The sequence below is a fragment of the Haemorhous mexicanus genome, chromosome 5 (assembly GCF_027477595.1).
Source record: "Haemorhous mexicanus isolate bHaeMex1 chromosome 5, bHaeMex1.pri, whole genome shotgun sequence".
Taxonomy (NCBI): domain Eukaryota; kingdom Metazoa; phylum Chordata; class Aves; order Passeriformes; family Fringillidae; genus Haemorhous; species Haemorhous mexicanus.
In genome coordinates, this window is record NC_082345.1 from 47,190,404 (window position 1) to 47,210,743 (window position 20,340).

At 36.5% G+C, this 20,340-nt stretch overlaps 1 protein-coding gene across 1 annotated transcript in view; it reads left to right on the plus strand.

Moving 5' to 3' along the window:
- The window catches only part of YAF2 (YY1 associated factor 2), a 32,443-nt gene extending 19,330 nt beyond the window's left edge, over positions 1-13,113 (plus strand). Inside the window, exons 3-4 of the mRNA XM_059847070.1 lie at positions 500-652; positions 3,209-13,113. Of these exons, the coding sequence (XP_059703053.1) occupies positions 500-652; positions 3,209-3,446 (391 nt within the window). The 3' untranslated portion in view covers positions 3,447-13,113. The remainder of the gene's footprint in view (positions 1-499; positions 653-3,208) is intronic.
- Positions 13,114-20,340: the final 7,227 nt, after the last annotated feature.

Consider the following 20,340-nt stretch of genomic DNA (forward strand, 5'->3'; position numbering starts at 1 on the left):
TTGAGCTGAAAACACTTGAATTTTATTCTGTAAGGCCAACAATGGCTTTAGCTCTGATACCTCAAAGGTCAGCTTTTTCCTTTTTGTGATAAGGTTTGTCTCCTTCTGTATTGGAGTAGACTCAAACCAGACCATTCCAACATTGCAAGGGGCTGGGAGTGGGTGGTAATGTAATTTCTGGAAGAATTGTCTTTTGGAGCTCACTCTGAGCTCTCTGTCTGGATATGACAGCTGCAAGAAGAGGGCTCATTGCAAATATGGTCTCTAAATACTGTAAAATAAAAAAAGAGAATCTCATTTGTTGATAATGCAAGTAAGTGAAACAAAAGGCTATAACGTGTTTAAATTTTATATGCTGTCTTAATGAAGTATTAGCAGCAAGATATGTTTAAAAAATATTTCTTCTTACAGTGATGGTTAATGTTAATAACTGAACTGTAGACAGTTTGAGACATGAAAAGTCTAAGCATTATGCGTATCTATATATATGTGTACACAGGAAACCTCGGCCTGTCTCTCAGCTGGTTGCACAACAGGTTCCTCAGCAGTTTGTGCCCCCTACACAATCAAAGAAAGAGAAAAAAGACAAAGTAGAAAAGGAAAAAAGTGAAAAGGAAACAACAAGCAAAAAGAACAGTCATAAGAAAACCAGGTAAAAAATTTAGAAACTTTTGCAGTATTCATAAAATGTCATTTACAAACAAAAATAAGGAAGTGTTCTTTGATTTTACTGCTTTCTAAGTGCTGTGGCAAACAGGTTATATATTGTTCTGAAGTTTTATTGGTTTAGGCTGTCTGTAAAATACGAAGAAGACCTGCAGTGTGTTCCTGTGGCCAGAAGATGGAGATCAGCTGAACAGAGAAAGAAAGAAAAACTTTTTAAGGGTTATTTAGTATATTGTTTTAAGGGTTTATAGAAGTATTTTTCATACCATTTGTTGATAGACAAATTGATGATATTAATCTCTGGGAAAAAAAAAGGGGATGGGAGTCATTCGTTTTTCATGCAAAATGGTAGTGGGAGGAGAGAGAACCAGTAGCAGACTACAGATGAGTAGGGAAAATAACTTAGTTATTGATAGCCTTGTAGAACCCTTCAGCTTTGAAGGGCTGAACTAGGGCATAAATTAATGTAACAGGATAAGGTATGTCAATTACCTAGTGATAGAACTCTCTATGCCACATCTGGGATGCTGAAGGACTCTTAGAAGTGAAAACATGAAATATTGCAGTACAGACAAGCAGTTGTAAAAGCCTTGATCTTGCTGTAAGGAAGGAGAGTGCAAACTGCTAAACAAAAGCAGCAGGTTTAACTCCTAATTCATCACAATCTAAGCATAAAGTTATTGTGGCAAGAATGCTGTGTCAAAAAAGCTGAAAAGTGTATAAGACATGTAGTCTAAGCAAATGTGGGAGGAACTATTGATTTTTTTTTTTTTTTTTTGGAAGCACTCCAGAATAGCCCAGCCAAGAAATATCCTTTGGGATTAGTTATGCAGAGAAGTAGCAGATGCTTCTGTTGTGCTTGAAATGGGATCATTAGGATCAGAACAAGGGACAGACTGAGAGTCAGTAGAGAGCAGTCATTAGAAAAGTCATGGTTAGGATTAAGGACACTGAGGTGTTATTTCCTTTCATTTTTCTTTTTTAAATACTCAATGCAGCTGGAGTACTTCAGTTATGAAGTATTTGATGTTAGCATAGTGAGCTTTAGTTAAGCCAATTATAAATGGAAATATTAATGAGTAAATTGCAATAATACAGTAAGAATGCAAAAAGTGAGGTAGGGAAAGATTAAGGAAATTTGAAAAATAACTAAAATAAAATCTTGGACCGAAATACCAGTATGACCTTGCATTAAGAATTGATTTTTTTTTTTTTTTAATGCTTCAAGCAGTTAATTTCTTCCAAGAATTATTTCACTAGGTACAAAAGTAAGTTAAGAATGCTTGATTAGTTTAGGTAGATTTCTTCAGTATTCTTTGAGAAAAGGATATCCTTTTCTTTCTGCCTTAAAATGGGTATATTATTGCTGGAAACAACTATAAAAATCTTAATGCACACTCAGTATAATTAATAAGCTCCAGGTACACAGCACTTGCACAAATTGATAATTCTGAAGTTTTCACTCTATTCCCACGATGCACATCAGTAGATTTTCAGTTTTTTCTGAGTTGCTTCAGTTATGCTGCTTCAGCCTCAGGGGAGCATGATGTCAAAGCCTATCTCAGTTGTAGTGGAGAAAAGACATATGTTGTTTTAGCTGAAGTGAATGGGAACCAATACTACTTCAAAGCTGATGATAGGGTAAAGGTTAGAGCGTTGCTGTTATCACACCTGCAAACATGTGGTGTCATTATTTTATCGCAGCTTGAGCCAGTGGTAGCTGTGGAGTCAGTTAAATGCACAAACTGCTGTTCATAACTGCTTGTATGAATTCAGCTGCCTGGTATCAGTTTTTCATGGTGATCATGGGAAAGGACTAAATTGAAAGTATTTTATACATATGACTAGTAGAAATATGATGGCAAAACATAAGTCAAATTATTCTTTGGTTCTTCTTGTTGTGAAAAATTAAACAATTGAAAGATTGAATGAAGATACTAACTGTCAACACTATGTATCATTCATCTCTGCATAATTTAAAACAGAGCCTATACCAAGAATACCAGTTATACTGTGAACACAAAGTCCAGTTCAAATAGTATACTAGTGGTCCTAGTGAGGTTTTCAAATGAAGTAACACCTGCTCCAAGTTAACACTGTCTGAGCTATTGAATTCAAAAGACGGACACCGACATCTTCATTTCTGAACATAATTTTCTACTTAGAATTGTTGCTTTGGGCTGCTGCAGAGATGGATGTTTCCCTGGATCAAATGTATAACTTTGCATAGTCACAGTAAAGAAAGAATTGGGTTTTAAAAGTAAAAACCTTCACATATTGCTGCATAGTGACATCATTCAAAATGTCAACTTCTAAATAGTTTTAGGAGATGGTAGTATGTTATATTCAGCTATTTCAATGTAAAACATACTAGGAAATGCTCCACTATTAATACTTCTGGTAATTTATTTTCCTACATATTACATGTTGCAAAAAGAAGTCTTATATATACATTTGTTCTCCTGAGCTCCTAAAAAGTAGGAGGGAGACAAGGTAATAATATGGTGTGTGTACTTTTAATATGATTATTTGCTTTGTTTAGGCCAAGGTTGAAAAATGTGGATCGAAGTAGTGCTCAGCATTTGGAAGTTACCGTTGGAGATCTGACAGTCATTATTACAGACTTTAAGGAGAAAACTAAGTCACCGCCTGCTTCCAGTGCTGCTTCTGCAGATCAACACAGTCAGAGTGGTTCTAGCTCTGACAACACAGAGAGGGGAATGTCCAGGTCATCCTCACCCAGAGGAGAAGCATCATCACTGAACGGGGAATCTCATTAAAGTTTATTTTCTCCAATTTCATTAGTCTCTTCAAAACATGCAAATACGTAAGTTCTGTCACCACATTTTCATGACAGATTAGTCATGCATAATTGATTTGTTGACTGGAACATAATGCAGTTTAAAAAAAAGAAAGAAAAAAAGTGCAGTGATAGTAACAGCATGAAGCTGAGTCAGGGGAGGTTTAGGTTAGATACCACAAAAAGTTTCTCACCCAGAGGGTGACTGGGCACTGGAACAGGCTCCCGAGGGAAGTGGTCACAGCACCAGCCTGACAGAGTTCAAGAAGCGTTTGGACAATGCTCCCAGGCTCATGGTGTTACTCTCGGGGCTTTCCTGTGCAAGGCCAGAATTTGGACTTGATGATCCTTTTTAGTCCCTTCCAACTCAGCTTATTTTGTGATTATAGTAATTTAAATGCTATCTACAAATGCTTATGAAGCATCTTCAGACCAGCTTTTTAATCTACATGTGTAAGGGTGCCATGAAAATGTGGTTTGAATGTTCATTATGCAGTGTTACCAGTATGTCCATTTTCACTTTTAGTTTAGTGAATTCTAACACAACTCTTGGAATCTCTACTATTGGCATGTACTGAATTTAAATTTTTATAACATAGTTCAAGCTGCCTAAATATGTATTATTTGAGAATTGTGAAACATAGTTATATGTATGCAAGTTAAAGATCAACTTAATCAATTATTGCTGCAACAGAATTTTCATAATAATTATCTTCTTAAAAACACCTGCTGGTACTTGGTGTGGTTAAATAGGAAAAATGTTATTAAAGAAAACATTTGTATGGATTTTTGCCAATGTTTGACACATTTTACTAGATTACTGTTACTGAATTATGTTGATGGTTTTACCAATATTTTTTGACACTTAAAACACTTATTGTAATGTTTACAAGCAAAATAGAAAACACATTCTAAGCATTGATTAGTTAACCTTGCAATTCAGGTAAAGTACTGCATTGTCGCTGTACACTGGTATTTTGTGTTGTGTAACAAATACTGAACCTCAGATAGTGATGCATTTGGCAAAAACTATTTGGAAATATGAAAGTTTGGAAAAGCTTTAAAATGAACAGATCTGCAGTTCTCATTTCTGCTTAGTACTGTTTCCTTGCCCCAGATTTTTCTAGTGTCACACAGTCACTTATTTCAGTACAGGAATATCAGATGTTGCACAAGAACAAGGAAATAATAGTTTTTTTTTTTTTGTTTTGTTCCTGAATCAATTTCTTTAATATTGAATTGGCCTGTTAGAATACATTATGTCATAAATCATTTGAAAAAGACTCAGTATCCTACTTTATGGCATAAGCTGTCAACATTTACGCACTTAGCAATATACTGATAAAGAGCAGAACTATTTCCAATACCATCTGGTATTATGTAAAAATACCAATAAAATATTTTTGTGAATACAGATTTTGCATTTTTGTTTACAACCAATAAGTGTTTTGATACATACATACAATTCATGTATAGATTTTAAATTATATAATCTGGTTCAGTACAAAAGTTCATTTAGCTCCTTTTAGTGAGGTAGGGCACTTACACTCCCATGAGCCTTTTCTTTTTCATTCAAAGTAAATATGTTTTTAAGCCTATGTGAAAGTTGGATGGACCTTCTTGGTAGTGAATCCAGCCCCAAATTATTACCCACATATGATATGTCTTCTTAACGGCTTAAAAGAATGGATTTTTGTAGCCCCTGACAATTGTGATGTTTGGTGGTTTCTTGTAGTAATGTATTTTTCTGTTTTTAATGCAGTACTTCTACAGGCACAATGGTACTGTTCTATTTTGTAAGATGCTAGTTGTGAAATACAGTTAGTTGCATAAAATGAGAGTCTGATGTGATATCTGAGAACATACATACCTCATTCCTTGGTGTTGCTGTTTAAACTTTTTAGACATCAAATGTTAATTATAGGCTGTTTCAGATGGATAACTACTGACCTGTTTATTATGTATTCTGCTTTATCTTACTAAAACTAGGATGTCTGTTCATTGCTGTTACCTGGCCAAATTTAGTACCTGTAAAACATGCTTTTTAAGGTTTTTAAATGTTTTCGGGGCCGGGCTAGTGTTCAGAATAACATACACTAGTTTTTAAAAGAAAAAAAATACATGTTTCTCAACTTTATTTTTTTATATTTTATTTTTAGGTGGGTCTATTTGCAGAATATACTGATGTAATGGATTACAAAAGAGCTGAAACTGCTTAAAGAAAGCAGTTTAAGGATAGTAAATCTCATTGCAAGAAGTTTTATGAAATTTGTTTCTAATTTGAAATGTAATGAATTCCAACACATTTCAGAATTCCTTGCAAAGAAATAGTAATCTCTTACCAGTATTTCACTAAATGGGAAATGTATTTTTATTTAAGTTTATGTGAATAAACCACCCAGCACTGCCAACAAAAGGATTCTATCTTCAGAATTAAGTTGCTATTTGGTTTGAAAGGAAGGATGGAGTGGATTTTACTATGATTCAACTGTCTCTAGAGAATAATCTCAAAAATGTGGTGCAAGTATGGTTATCAAAAATAATGCAGAAAGTCTCAGTGTTCATTATGGAAAAAGACATTGAAGAGCAATTTCTACTACAGGTGCTACAGAAGTCAGCTATGATTTTAAAAGCTGTGGTGGTTTTAACTGAACAATTAGGTTGCTAGAGTTTTATTGCAATGATGCTTGTTTTAGCATTAAGCAAAGTTAAGTTTTTGCCTGTTGGTGATTAAAAGACTATGACAATACTGACAGCAGAGTAGACAAATTCTAAGCAAAATACTGCGTTTGAGTCTGTTCATAATATAATTTAAATGAACTTCACTTTCATACTTTCTAAATAATTTTGACTTGTAGTAATCCTAAATCCTTTTTTCTAACTGTAAATATATTTAAAAGCATCTTTATTCCATTTATAAAAAGTGAAAATTTAATGTTGTAATGTGTTCTGATTAGGTATTTTTCTCTGTGATAGCTCTCTGCATAAGAACTGTTATTTGTTAAATCTATATATGCATCAGTCTTCAATAGCCATACATCCTGGGATGTTCATGAAATGGTGGCCCCACAAGGACAAGTGTGATAGTGTTCCATGTAAATGAGTTCCTTTATGTGCTGATTGATTGTCTGGTTTCAGAAAGGAAAAGGGGGGAGAAATGGGGGAAAATAAGTATAAATAGTTCATTGATAAAGTGTACAGTAACTCAGTCTTTCATCTTCCTAACTTTGCTATTAATTATAGGTGGTATAAGAAAAAGAACAAATATACAGTTGACTGAACTCTCTTTTTCATTAATTTAAATCTACATATATGAGATAAAAATTCTTCTACTCAGTAGCAGGTTGAATTATACCATATAAAATATTGATTCCAACAAAGGAGGTAGTAATAAATAAATTACATTTCAAAATTTAAAATTCTTGCTATTAAGAGTCAATAATTAAGAATATGACTGAAGTTTTAACCTTTTATGTGTTTATCTAGATATTTGATGTTTTGGAGCATAGATTGTAAAATCTCAAAAAAAGTTTGATTTTATAATTTGTGCACTTTACATTTTTTTAATATTATGAATAGCACATTTTCAAGTAGCCATGTGAGACAGTACTTTCTAGGATTTGTTCAATTGGTTCACTGTAGTGTTTAGGCAGGTCTTCTAAACTTCACATCTTGCATCTTAAATTCTTTACTTTTTTTCCTCTCCTGTCTCAAAAGCCTGACAGTTTCCTATATTTTGCTGATTGATTTTACTTTGTTAACAGGATTGATTTGGCATGAAACTGTCTATTGTGTACTTTTTATCCAGGGTTCTTTAACTGTATCTGTTTGGGGTTTTTTTCTGTGACATGCCTTTATTTGGCTCTTCTCCCTCCTAGGGAGTCTGGGTATAATTCATTCAAAATCAGAAACTGTAGGGAAATAGGCATTTACATTTAATTTCTCCAAAGGCAACAGCAAGTGCTATACTTATAGTAAATTTAGCCTGTACTTACTCAGGAATAAGATAGAAAAGATAAAAAGTTACTTCTGGTTTTGGCTAGAGGACCAGTCAGTCAAATATGGCATTTTGAAAATGCATACTTCTATCTCATTGTTAAGATTTGGGTGTGATGGAAACACAGCTTGAGCTTTCAGAGGTTTTCTTAACCTGAAATTATGCCCCAAGTTATTTCAGAGCAATCTCAGTTGGAAAGGTTATAACTTCAAACTAGCAAAAATTGTACAGTAAAATAAGTCAAACTGTAGAAGCTCAGATTTTTTTTTTTTTTTTTTTTTTTTTTTTTGGTGCTGTTAAAGTTTTTAAAAGAGGAGAAACTGTTAAAAAAGACTTAGAGGTCTTGTCTAAGACCACAATCATATTGAGCTTAGCTTGACATCTAAAGAACCCATGTTTTAACAAGAATTAACAGGATTTAACCACTAAAAACTTTGAAAATTACTTCATAAGTTAATTACAAATCAGTGCTCTATAGAAATTAGTGTAACTTCCTATCTTGAATGGAGTAAATGGTACAACTGCAATGGAAAACTGCATGCTTGCTGGAAAATACTGTTATCCAACAGCAAGTGATGTTTATATGGCTTCCCTAAGACATTATGCCAGAAGATTGTGATATGTCTGTGAATGAGGCCTAAACTGTATCATTAGATGCAAACAGTGAAAGAAAATGCAGTGAAAAAACAAATTCGTTTCAGATCCTAGAGTCTTAGTAATGCAGGAGCATATTAAAGCCTCTATTTAACTGTGTTGGTAAAAATTAATAAAAACACACCACCACTGAATCACTCTGATGTATTCAATCCTAATCTTGCCCCTTTTATTGTAGGAGACAGATAAAAGTCATCAGAATGACCTTGCTCTGTCTGCTAATGGCAGATTTTAAAAGCAGACAGTCTAATGTGCACAGGAAGGTTTAGGTGTACTTTTAAGAAGTTAAACATGGAAGATAAAGGGCAAAAGCATGTTCCACAGCTCTTAATGATTTTTATTAAGAACGACTACAAGAGATTGCTGTCCCATTTGTGGTTTTGTAAAAGAAAAAATTGTAACCTTATCTAATTGTTCTTTGTCCCATATGCTTAAAAAGAAAATAACCATCAAAAAATATTGTTCAGTAACAATAATCTTAAAAGTAGTTGTAAAATTTCAATTATTTTCTAGAAAGTATGGCATATCTTGGCAGATGGAGGACTATTTGAGCAAGACTGTTTTCAGGATCTAGGCCATCTGGAAAAGCGTAGCCTTTGGTTACACTGTTTCCTGTCATGGTTTAACCCCAGCTGACAAGTAAGTACCTCACAGCTCTGTGTGCATTCTCCCTCTGTGCAGTGGGGGAGAGAATTTGAAGAATAAAGAGTCAGAAAACTCATGGTTTGGGATAAAGGCAATTTAACCGGTAAAGCAAGAGCTGCACATGTAAGCAAAGCAAAACATTCACCACTTCCCATGAGCAAGAAGGTGTTCAGCCATCCCCAGGAAAGCAGAGCTCCACCACAGGTTACCAGTGACTGGAGCAGACAAACACCATCCCTCCAAACATTCTCTTCCTCCTCCTTCCCTTGGCTCTATATGCTGAGCACAACATCCCATGGTCTGGGACATCCCTGTGGTCTCTTGGGGTCAGCTGTCCCCTCACAATTCCTTGTGCACCCCCTGTCTCCTCACTGATGGGACAGTAGGAGAAACAGAAAAAGCCTTGACTCAGTTCAGCTGCTGCTGAGCAGAGGTTACACAATCTCTGTGTTATCAACAGTGTTTCCAGCACAAATCTAGAACACAGCCCCATGCCAGCTACTGTGAAGAAAGTTAACTATCCCAGGCAAAACCAGCACATCTCTGTATAAATACTGATCTTGGTCAAAGCAAAGTGAACGTGCTTCCTCAAGCTTTTAAGGCATGTAGCTGTACACCAATGGAGTTCTAATTTACAGTGGTGTTACTGAGAAGATAGCTGAGGAAAGGAGACTCTTAATGGATTTTTTGATAGCTTGCTAACCACATGCATGTACTTTTCCTCTTTGTATGAAGAAGCTAAAGGATGCAGAAAAAGGAAATAATGTGACCCAGGCTCATGAAATGTGGTTCATGACCCTCTTGCTAAGATCACTAGATTCTGCAACCTACAAATTCTGTTTGGTTCAAAGATAGTCCCAGGTATTTGTCACTAAAGAAGGATGGAGTTGTTCAATCACTTTGCATCTGTTAAGACAAGTAAGGGGGTAAGGCCAGTTCTACTTTCTAAATACTCACTTGTGAACACAGACCTAATTTGCCATTTATATGCATCTAATATATAGCTGTCATCCGTGAATAATCTATTTCAAGCTGATTCTTATTTGCACAGAATAAATAAAAATGCTTCAACGTCAAGCCCAGTTCCTGATGGCACAGATCTCTGAGCAGGAAAGTCTGGCATCTGACTGATCATCTTTCTGTAACAGCCTTCAGCTATGAATTAATCTAGGCAAGGGAAATCTCTTCAGGTTACATGTTACATTACTCCCACCTATGAAGGAAACACATTCTGATTCCTGATACCTTTTCTCTCTTTTCTTTTGTTTCTCTTAAATTCATTTATAGTATAAGTGGATGCAGTGAGTTTGAAATAATTTATTATGCCTGCTTTTTTAAGTGGGAAATTTGACTGCTGTTCCCAGTTCTTGAACTACATTTTGGTTTCTTTAAGATCACCATGATCTCATACAGAATAATGGTATGTGGGAGCTTAGAGGTGAATAAATTTTGTCACTGTTGCCTTTGTTTCTATATAGTTGACTACCTGAAGAGATTCTTGCTGAGCAAACTTAGTTACTCTGATTCTGTACCATTCAAGCACTCTGTCTGGGGTACCTGGCATTCTATGATGCCGATTATCTGCATTTCTGCAAATGGTATTATTCTGTGCTGGGAGGCTTCCAAATGCGGCAAAATAAGCAAAGTTCTTTCCAGGTGATGGAGGCAAATGTTGCCAAGTAAAATGCTTTTAGTCCCCGCTGGAGAAGGAGATCTGAGGAGCATGCACAGATACTCAATGCTTTCTCTGCTTTCCTACAGAAATTCCAAGTAGGAAGCTTCTGTTTCTAAAATGTCAGACACTTTCAAAATCCCTCAGAGTAATAATCAGAGTAAAAATAATCCAGAGTAATAAGGAGAGGGGAAGGAAGAACAAAGACAATGTATTTTCAGAATAATCCCTAGAAGAGCCATATAATGGCTTCTTTGTCTTTTTTGTCTGTTTAGTGTTCCTTTCTCTGTGTAGTGTACTGGAAGTAGGCAACACACACTTCTTAGAGGTGTGTCTTGCTTAAAAATTCTTGATGGCTGTTGGTTGAATGACATTTGGCCTAAAGATGTAGGGTTTTGTGAATTAAATAGTAAATACCATTAATATTTCACTCTTGCATACAAGTTATTTAGTGAAAGGGTGGAAGTTTAGATGAAAGAGTTAGGAACAAAATTAATTCCTCTCATACAATTAGCTACTACACAATTTTAAAGGGTCTAATTCCTGGACTGCTAAAAAAAGGATAGCTTTATGTTGCAAGGGTGATATGAACCTAGACTAGAATGGATGTGGCTTCTGAAGAGTTTTGTAGCCAGTAATTCATATGGCTGTTTTCAGTGATTATTCCACACCTTAACCTGTTAATCTTGAAGCATTGTTAGAGCATCCTCACAAACAAATCAGAACTACCAACAGTACTGTCAGATGCTCTTAAAATTTACTAAGTGCCTTACCCAGAGCATCACTGAGGCAATGATTCAATTGCAAGGAAGTTTGATAAAAGATTTACTCCTCTGGTTGAAGTCACAGGTTGTTGGCTGTAACCAAGGTTATATTCCTGGGTATACACATTAGAATCTTACATTTTATTGCTGATACGAGTACCTAATTAAAAACAGTCCAGAAATTTTTGAGGCTTTCAATTTGTAAAACACCCATTGTTTGGAGGAGATTTTTTCTTCTAGCCAATTGTGATGGTCTACTGGAATATCACAGAAGTGAAAAAAACTTGTATTTCTGGATGCTTTCACATTTCTCAGCTTCTCAGTCAAGGACAGTATTACCTTTCATGGGAAGGGGGTACCTAAGTTGGTTTTGTTCATAGGGATTATGTTTATCCAACTAGTTTTTTAAGGATTTTATTATTAGAAAAAGGGCTTGTTATTTTGAAAATAAAAATCTTACCTGACAGGTGTCTTCCCCAAAATGAGTAAGTGCCTTTTCTGTTCTGACTCTTAGAAGTATTTACTTTGTCAGATTGAATCTGAATGTCCTGGATAAACCAACTGTTAAGTACCAAGTGTTACCAATGGCTTGAAATCCTTTCACTGAAACAACAAGAGATCAATTGTAAGCCACTTGAATTGTTTTGAGACCTGATGTTATCAGAAGTTTTATAACTGCTATGAGTAGTATACTTCTAAGAACAATGTAACCTTTCAGGAACTTGATAGTGATAGGAAATAAATATTTATTAGAAGGAGTGTATTAAATAAATATTTATTTACCAATTTGAGTAAGAGAAAATGTTATACCATGGGGGCAACAGTCTTGCTGTTAGCAGTCCTGACTACTTAATGGAAAGTAAAACTGAGGCCCTGGACTCCAACTATTAAAAAAAGGGTAGTATTTGGTGAGAGGTTGGGACTGTGAATCTTGTGTCCACATTCTAATAAAGTGATTTTTCCTACCTAAGTTTTTACCAATTCTTAAGCAGAAAAGAAAGCATGAGCAGAAATCAGTAAGAGGCCCTCTGGTTTAATTGGTGCTGCTTCCTATCTCTAGTGGATTTTCTTTTTAATTTTTTTTAAACTTTGCTCAGGACTGGTACAGCTGAAAGTATATTTTCCCTTCATTCTTAAGCCTAGACTTTGAATGGAGTTTCTCTGAGACACTTTTGTAGTGAAATCGTATTCCCTACAAACATTGAAGACAAAAATAAACATCTCTGTGAATGAAAGATCTTGTGTGGTTGTAATTTTTTAATGTACACAAATTTAATTTAAAAAATCTCAAGGTACTCTAAGAAAAACATAGTACATTGATCTACTTAAAAGGTCTATGTGTAACACTCAGAAAGTACAATTTGCATCATGAGATGCTACAAATATTCTGTGTGATAAACTATGTTCAATTCTATCATAGCACTCCTTTAAAGATGACCATACATTAACCCATTGGGATACTGCCTCCAACTGCCCTCCAACTGACCTCAGTTTAAAGACTATATTAAACAATTTAAAATTCTGAAAGCTCGGCAGGAAGGCTGAGGGGAAGTGTCTGGAAAGAAAGAAACAGAAGGAATCACAGTGCAAAGACTATTTTTTTTACTGTGATAAATGATACACAATTAATGATAATGGAATTGTTTAAAAATTTACATCCCTATAGTTATTTCACATTGATGACATATTGTTGGTTTCAGAGGAGCATAAGTAGATGTTTTTGATGCCTAGAATAGTGACACATATTGAAATGCCTTTCCCAGGAATAAATAAATACTTCTTGCCTGTGAACAGTCTAACAAGGAAGTATTTTTGGTGAAAACTAATGTAAGTGGACTACAATCTTGACTGGCATTGGTGATGCTTAGGGTGTGTTATGATAAAATGGTAAATAAAATTATTAAGTTGTTCAGAACCCCTCTCTGAATGTATTATTTGTACTGTCTAGGAGAAGATGCAAGAGTACAAGTGGGCAATTTGGGGATAAACAGCAGACTTTGGGAATTTGATCTCAAAATGCTAAGAAGCCTCTGCTAATTTATCAGCAGAGATGATTCATTACCACATTTGGTTATGATGGAAGTTGAGATATTCCTGGAAGTACTGCTTCTGAAGCAAGAAACTATGAAAGCATCCATGCTTGCAAATTAAAGTAACCAATGAGGTAAGAAACTTGAGAAGGAGGCTTTGTCTAAGGCTTCATCTCATTGTATATAAAAACTGTGCTTTGCTACTGAAGCAGGTTATAAAACAGTGATCTGTGTGGGTTCTCTCAATTTGTCTTAAATTCTACACCTCCCATGTTCAGTTCTCTGAACTGTTGCTTTGCAGCATGAGGCAAAGATCCTACAAGGCATTCTTGAAAGAAGCTGATCCTCTTGTAAAGACTGTTGGAGTTTCCCATTTGTGTAGCAGGTAACTGAAGTGTCAGCCGTGAGTATAGGAGCTCATGCCTGCTCCAAGGAGGCAGCATTGAGGCTGGTACCTCCTTGGGTGCAGAATGCTTTAAATGCTACCCTGTCATTATTGGGCATAGATCCCCAAGTGCAGGCAGTAAGTGTTGGGAAAATGTTGACGTAACTACCGAATTTGGTACTAGCAGAAATACTGACTAAATTGGGATCAGATACCAGGGCTATTGTCACTAATTAAAGGGGTCCAATTTAGTCTTACTTACTCATCTGTTTTGCTAGAACAGGAGGGATTCAAAAGAGGAGAGCAAGTTGTTAAGCCCTTCTATCACCCTTTTATTCATTTCTTTCTGCTACTGACTGTTCGGCAAGACTGCTGCACAATTATGGGTCTGAAGATCAAAACAAATTTCTTAAATTCCACACAAATGTTTTGGCAGCCATGGGAGATCACAGCATTCCCCCGCAGATATGGGCTTGGTGCCTGGAGATAGTTTAGGACAGTCTCCAATTTTATTTTACCCTTTCTTGTCCTGAAAAAGAAAAGAAAAAAAGAGTAAAAACTAATTTTGTAAAGCTACAGATTAAAGATGGGCAAAGGAAGGCTGAGTTATGTGTACATACAATCCAGAGTTAGCAAAACTTCAAATTATTTTGCATGTTTCAGGCTCAAAGTTCAACAGTACACAATATCCCAACTCCTCACTGGCTCTGCTGCCACTCTGCAGCAGAATGGTCTGAGAGCAATCCAGTTGACACCATGGTATAGGCAGTGTGATGGCTGCACACTCCAGGGCAGCGCAGGGCAGGCTGGCTGCTCACTGCAGTTCCTTGGGTCAGCTTCGGGCACAGCCGAGACTGCCACCGAGTGGGAGGGTGCTGGGTACCTTAGGCACTTGTCTGTGATTTGGCTGTTCTACCAGTGCTAAAAGAAGCAGTCAGTAAAAAGGGCAATATTAATGTCTTGTCTCTTCCTGATAATTCAAGTACTAAGTGCTTTAAACAACTACCACATTTGACTGCTTTTGAAGCAGTCGTGGTTTTGAACTCGTAGTTATGAAAATTGAGCAACCTTTAGAGAAGAAGATGTAGAGAGACAAACAGTAGGATTTTATTTCTCTATCTCTGACATTGTCTCTACATTGGTTTACATGTAAAATTCTACTTGAAGGGGGAGTAAAATCAGGGTACAGATGAACAAAATATAAAGGTAAATAAATTGGCAAAGTCAGTCAACACTTAACCTGGTTTGACTGACTGACCACTTTCCAAAACACCTCCTTACTGAATGACCATCTGTTGTCTTTTCCATTCAAAATGGGAGCTACTGGCTCCAGTGTATCATCTGGCTTGCAGTGCTAAATGGCTCTCAGAGACCTGACAACTCTCCTATACCTCTGTTTCCACTTATAAGACAGCTGGCAGTTGTCATCTAATTTTGTTTTTAATTTAAGCTGTTTGCTAGATGTAGTTTCATTTTCCAAGATATGCAGCCTTTTTTTGATTTGGAATAATAATGCATAAAATTTTTACATCAAATATGAAATAAACACCATCCCTAAAATAAAAGGGTGGTTTTTTTGTTTGTGGTCAGAATATTTCCTGGGCTAATGCACTCATTTTAAAGATCTTAAAAAAAGTGAATAGGATAACATACTTAGTACAAGTAGTATAAATTTGCTGTGTGGAATCTGCACTGTTACTGTGAAATGGAAAAGGTAAAAAATACCTTAGACAACTACTTTCAGATTATTTGATACATTTCATCTTAAAAATTGAACTTTCAAGGCATAATGTGAAGTCACTGTTGTGCATGGTTACTGCTAGTAAATATTTTTTCTATTAGAGATAAAAAAATACATTATAGAAATTTAAAAACCCTGATCTGGGTGTTGCAACTCAAAACACCCAATGCTGTAGCAAACAACAGCAGGACACAATAAGGACTTTTAAGTTAAATATAGTTATGTATAAATAAATAAACAAGTAAACACCAGCCCTTCTTGCCTTATTTCTATATTTATTGTATATGGTACGTATTTGCATAAGTAAATACGTTTGCTTTGACTCTTTGCAAAAGTACTTTAAACACAAATCATAGAATCACAGAATGGTTTGGGTTGGAAGGGACCTTAAAGGTCATCTAATTCCAACCCCCCTGCCATGGACAGGGATACTTTCCTCTAGACCAAGTTGCTCAAAGCCCCATCCAGCCTGGCTTTGAAAACATCTAGGGATGGGGCATCCACAGCTTCTCTGGGCAACTTGTTCTGGTGTTCCACATCTTCATAGCAATTTTTTTCTTATATCTAACCTAAACCTACCTTCTTTCAGATTAAGGCCATTCCCCCTTGTCTTACCAATTACATATGCTTGTAAGAAGTCCCTCTCCAGCTCTCTGTTTGGCCCCTTTAGGTACTGGGGGACTGTGCTTAGATCTCCCCAGAGCCTTCTTTTCTCCCAGCTGAACAAGCCCAGCTCTCTCAGCCTGTCTTCACAGGAGAGATCCTACAGTCCTCGGTCATCTTCACAGCCCTCCTCTGGACTCTCTCACCAGGTCCATGTCCTCTTATGTTGGGGACCCCAGAGCTGGACCCATTACTACAGGTGGGCTCTAATAAGAGTGGAGTAGAGGGGCAGAATCCCCTCCCTTGCTCTGCTGCCCACGCTGCTTTCATGCAGCTCAGGACCCATTTGGCTTTCTGGGCTGCGAGCACACATTGCTGGGTCATGTTGAGCTCCTCTGGTTTAGAGACAAGGATATTGCATGGGGTGTTTCAAATGTTTTGCACAAGTGCAGGTATATGGCATCTCTGCACTTCCCTCATCCATCAACATTCCAAGCCCACTGCAGAAGGTCACTAAATTTATCAGGCACAATTTGCCCTTAGTAAAGCCATATTGGCTGTCACCTATCTCCTCTTTATTATACCCATGCCAGGTAGGATCTTTGGAAAGTTTTAGATGATGCAAAGAAACAAAAGTCCAACATTGAGAATCCCTTCTGGACTGATGTGCAGAAGCTCCAAATGTAGAAATCTTTTCAGAACAAAAAGCTCTTGACACAAAAACATTGAAAAAAAGACAAAAAGAAAATGACCTGTGTGCTCCTAGAAAGTATTCATTCTGTTTTTTAATGTAGTAAACTACTAAATGCTGTGCAAGTCTACATATATAGATACTTATTGATTTAGAGCCTGAAATTTGAACTTTCTTAAGAGGAGGAATACAAATATTTTGACTAATGTTTAATAACTTACAATTGTTCACAGAGGATCTATTGAATAAATTTTGAAGTGTCCTATTGATAAGAAATAATTTATTCAAATTAGAAGAAATTAGGTAATTTTCAAAGTATCACACCACTTCCTAAACAGTTTACAAGGCAGCTTACTTAATTTTGTGCACTATTATCCTCAACATTTTTCCTATTTCTATTGTTCTTGGGTGCTATTGTGATTATCAACAATAATTGCAAAATATTTTAAGCTCCTGCTTGAAGTAGGTTGGACACACTATAATGCTACAGGAGAGCTAAATAGGAAAGGAATGGGGGAAGGTAATAATATTTTGGTTATCAATGAAAATTGATTTTGAGAATTTTTGTTAATATTTTTATACATTAGGAATTTGAAGGGGTAGATGCAATAAGAGTGGAAGGCAGTTGTACCAAACTAAGTCTTTTTCTTAAAAGTTAATAGGCAGGGAAAAAAGTGATTTCTGGCAGCAAGAGAACAAGAAGTGCCCCAAGAAGTCTGATGATACCATATGTACAACACATGGCAGCAAAGCAGCTTCTTCCTACTTACCCAGCCTTGCAATCTATCATAGCCAAGTGCTGACACTGCAGCTTGTATGAAAGGGAACATGAACATCAAAGGAAGTGTCTTTGCCTTTGAAAAACCCTTAACTGCTCTGCATACAGGGCAGTGTTGACACAAATCTATCAGCACAAAATCTTACTGCTTTACCAACTTAATTAATGGTTTAATTTTGTGAAAGAAAAAAAACAGGGGGAATGATACAAATGCATCTGATTACGACTTTTGTGTTTTTAATTTAAGTTGATCTGATTTATCTCTTTATCTAATGAGTTGTTAGAATGTTTCCTTTTCTAGCTCACAGTGACTGCTCTTATGACCCTTATGAACTCACTTGCAGAAATATCAGATGCTGATTCTTTAAAAACAAATTGTCACCTGTAGTTTATTAAGATAGTTTTTTTCTGGATTTCAGCTGTTTTCTGGAGGTAGTAAATAGAATTGAATACTAAAGATACAAAAGATACTTGGCTAAATAACTAAATTCTAGTAAAGAAGAGGATTAAAGATTTAGAATCATTAATAAAAGGAGAGAATCTTGCATCTGATTGTAACTCTTCATGTTTCAAATTAAGACTAGCAGACCTTGTAGCATAAAATGTTACGTATTGTTCATAAACTATTAATGGTGAGTAATAAAGATTTATAATTATAAATTTTTAAAGAATTTATAAACTTAATTGGGTAATTATATACCATCTGATAATTTTTTTTTCCTCAGTGAAACAATTTAGGTATGGCATTTCAGTAACTTTTGCTTATTTTCCTTATTCACAAGGCCAAGTTTGTAGTAAGGAGCATTTTATTTTTAATCAGACTAACTGATACTTAGATTAAAGGGACAGATTTTGCAGTTTGAACAAAATCCTTGTCTGTGTGAAAGTTTAGCTGTTTTTTTCTCCCCAGTAGCAACAGAGGGCTTAACAAAGATAATTTCTCTCTGACCTTGCCTTAGTTATATTCTTAGAACACGCAGATATATCCTCATTCATTAATTATTCAAATATTATTGAACAGCACTGAATGAAGTCCTTAAATTCATACTTGAGTAATGACACGGTTGATAATAATAAAAAAATTCTCCCTCTGTCACCTCTCTTTAGCACTCCTTATTTATTTTCTCCTCTTAAAAATATAATTTCTTCTTCTGAAGCATAAGACCATGATTACTACCCATCTGCCATATTTATTCTTGGTGCTACTATAACACCCTTCAGACCTCATTTTCCCTGCCTGGAACACTCTTCCATATAAAAGACAAGTGTCACACCTCAGCAGGGAATAAGTGGCCTCTGCTTTTAAGCTTGCTGTCAGTAAATACTCCATTATATCTCTCTACACTGATTCTCATGTCTGTGTTTCTCATGCTCTGCCATATGGACTTGACAGTCTGTGTAAAGGGCTGTGAAGTGGGAGAGTGGAAGAATTCATGACACACACAGGTCAGCAGGTGTGAGAGCAATGAACCTGATTTTGAGCACAAACACAAAATCAGGGAAGCTGAATGGCAGGCTGTGGCAGAAAGCACTAAGAAACACAGAACAGAGGGGCAGAAAGCCCAGCCAAAACCTTGAGTGGTGCTTTCTAAGCTAACTCTTCCTGCAATGCAAGCCAATAACCAGAGTTCTTTTTACAAATCCTCTGCCATTTCATCTGTGACTCTCCCATCACCACCCTGCCATCTTTGGCCCTGATTTCTCTTCATCCTCCCTAATTCCTTATTTCTCTTGAATTCTATGTTTTTTTTTTTTCTCAGCCTCAATTTCCCTGCTTATATCTTTTGATAATCATCCCAGTATCTCCACCGCAAACAGAGTTGAGTAGCCCATATTTTCTGAGGGCCACCTTTTCTCCTCATTTCTTTTTTATTTTGAGGAAGAGGAGATAAACAATTTTGGCATTACCTCTCTTCCAACTACCAGAGTTGCCAGCTGGCATCCTGCTTTCCCCTTCTTCAAGCACAGCCAAGAACAGCAGAAAGCTATGGCTCAGGTTTTATGGGCATTCACATAAAACATACATCCTTAGACCACAAAAGCTATAACAGAATTATTTATCTATGGTTTATTGGAAATCATGTGGGCATTTTTCTTAAAATGCGGGGTCCTGAATGGGGATATTATCACTTGTTTTAAAAAAGGATGTTTCCGGTCCATAGAAAAAATGTGAGCCAAATGCACTGTAAGGACAAAGAAGTAAGCAGAATTATTCCAAATCTGTATTTTTTTTAAACCAGTGCCAGAAGCTGAGGGAGCAGCACTGAATAATGACTTTAAAATACTTACTTGGCAATAGTATACGTTAGTTAAACTGTTAGGCCTTTGCTCAGTGGTCTGGGCTAGAAAGAAGATGCACTACTGTGTTGGATTCAGCTGAAACCCAACCAGTACTCCCCCCATCTAGCAAGATGTACAGCTATTATTTCTTCTGCCCCTTCCCAGACCTACATTTTGTTGTCTAGAAGCATGACTTGGTGAGCTAAAATACCTCTGTCTTTGCTAGTGAGTGCAACAAATGCTTCAGGCTCAGTTCTCCAAGCTTCTCTGGCTCAGCATCTCCCTTGGCCAGCAGCACCCGTCTGTTCCTCCGGCCAGGGTGCCACGCAGCCACCTGTGTGCCAAGGCCAGCAGAGGAAAGGGGCCTGGAGTCCAAAGTGATTGGCATGCTCAGACTCTGTCTGTACAGAGAAAGGACATCTGTGGAACTTCAGCTTTCTAAGGAATGAGTGGGCATATCACAAAATGGGTAAAGGTTGGAAGGGACCACAGTGGGTCATCTGGCCCAGCCTCCCTGGACAAGAGGGTCCTCGGAACACATTGCACAGGATTGTGTCCATATGGTTCTGGAATATCTTCAGTGATGGAGACTCCACAACCTCTCTGGAGATCTGTTCCAGTGGTCAGTCACCTG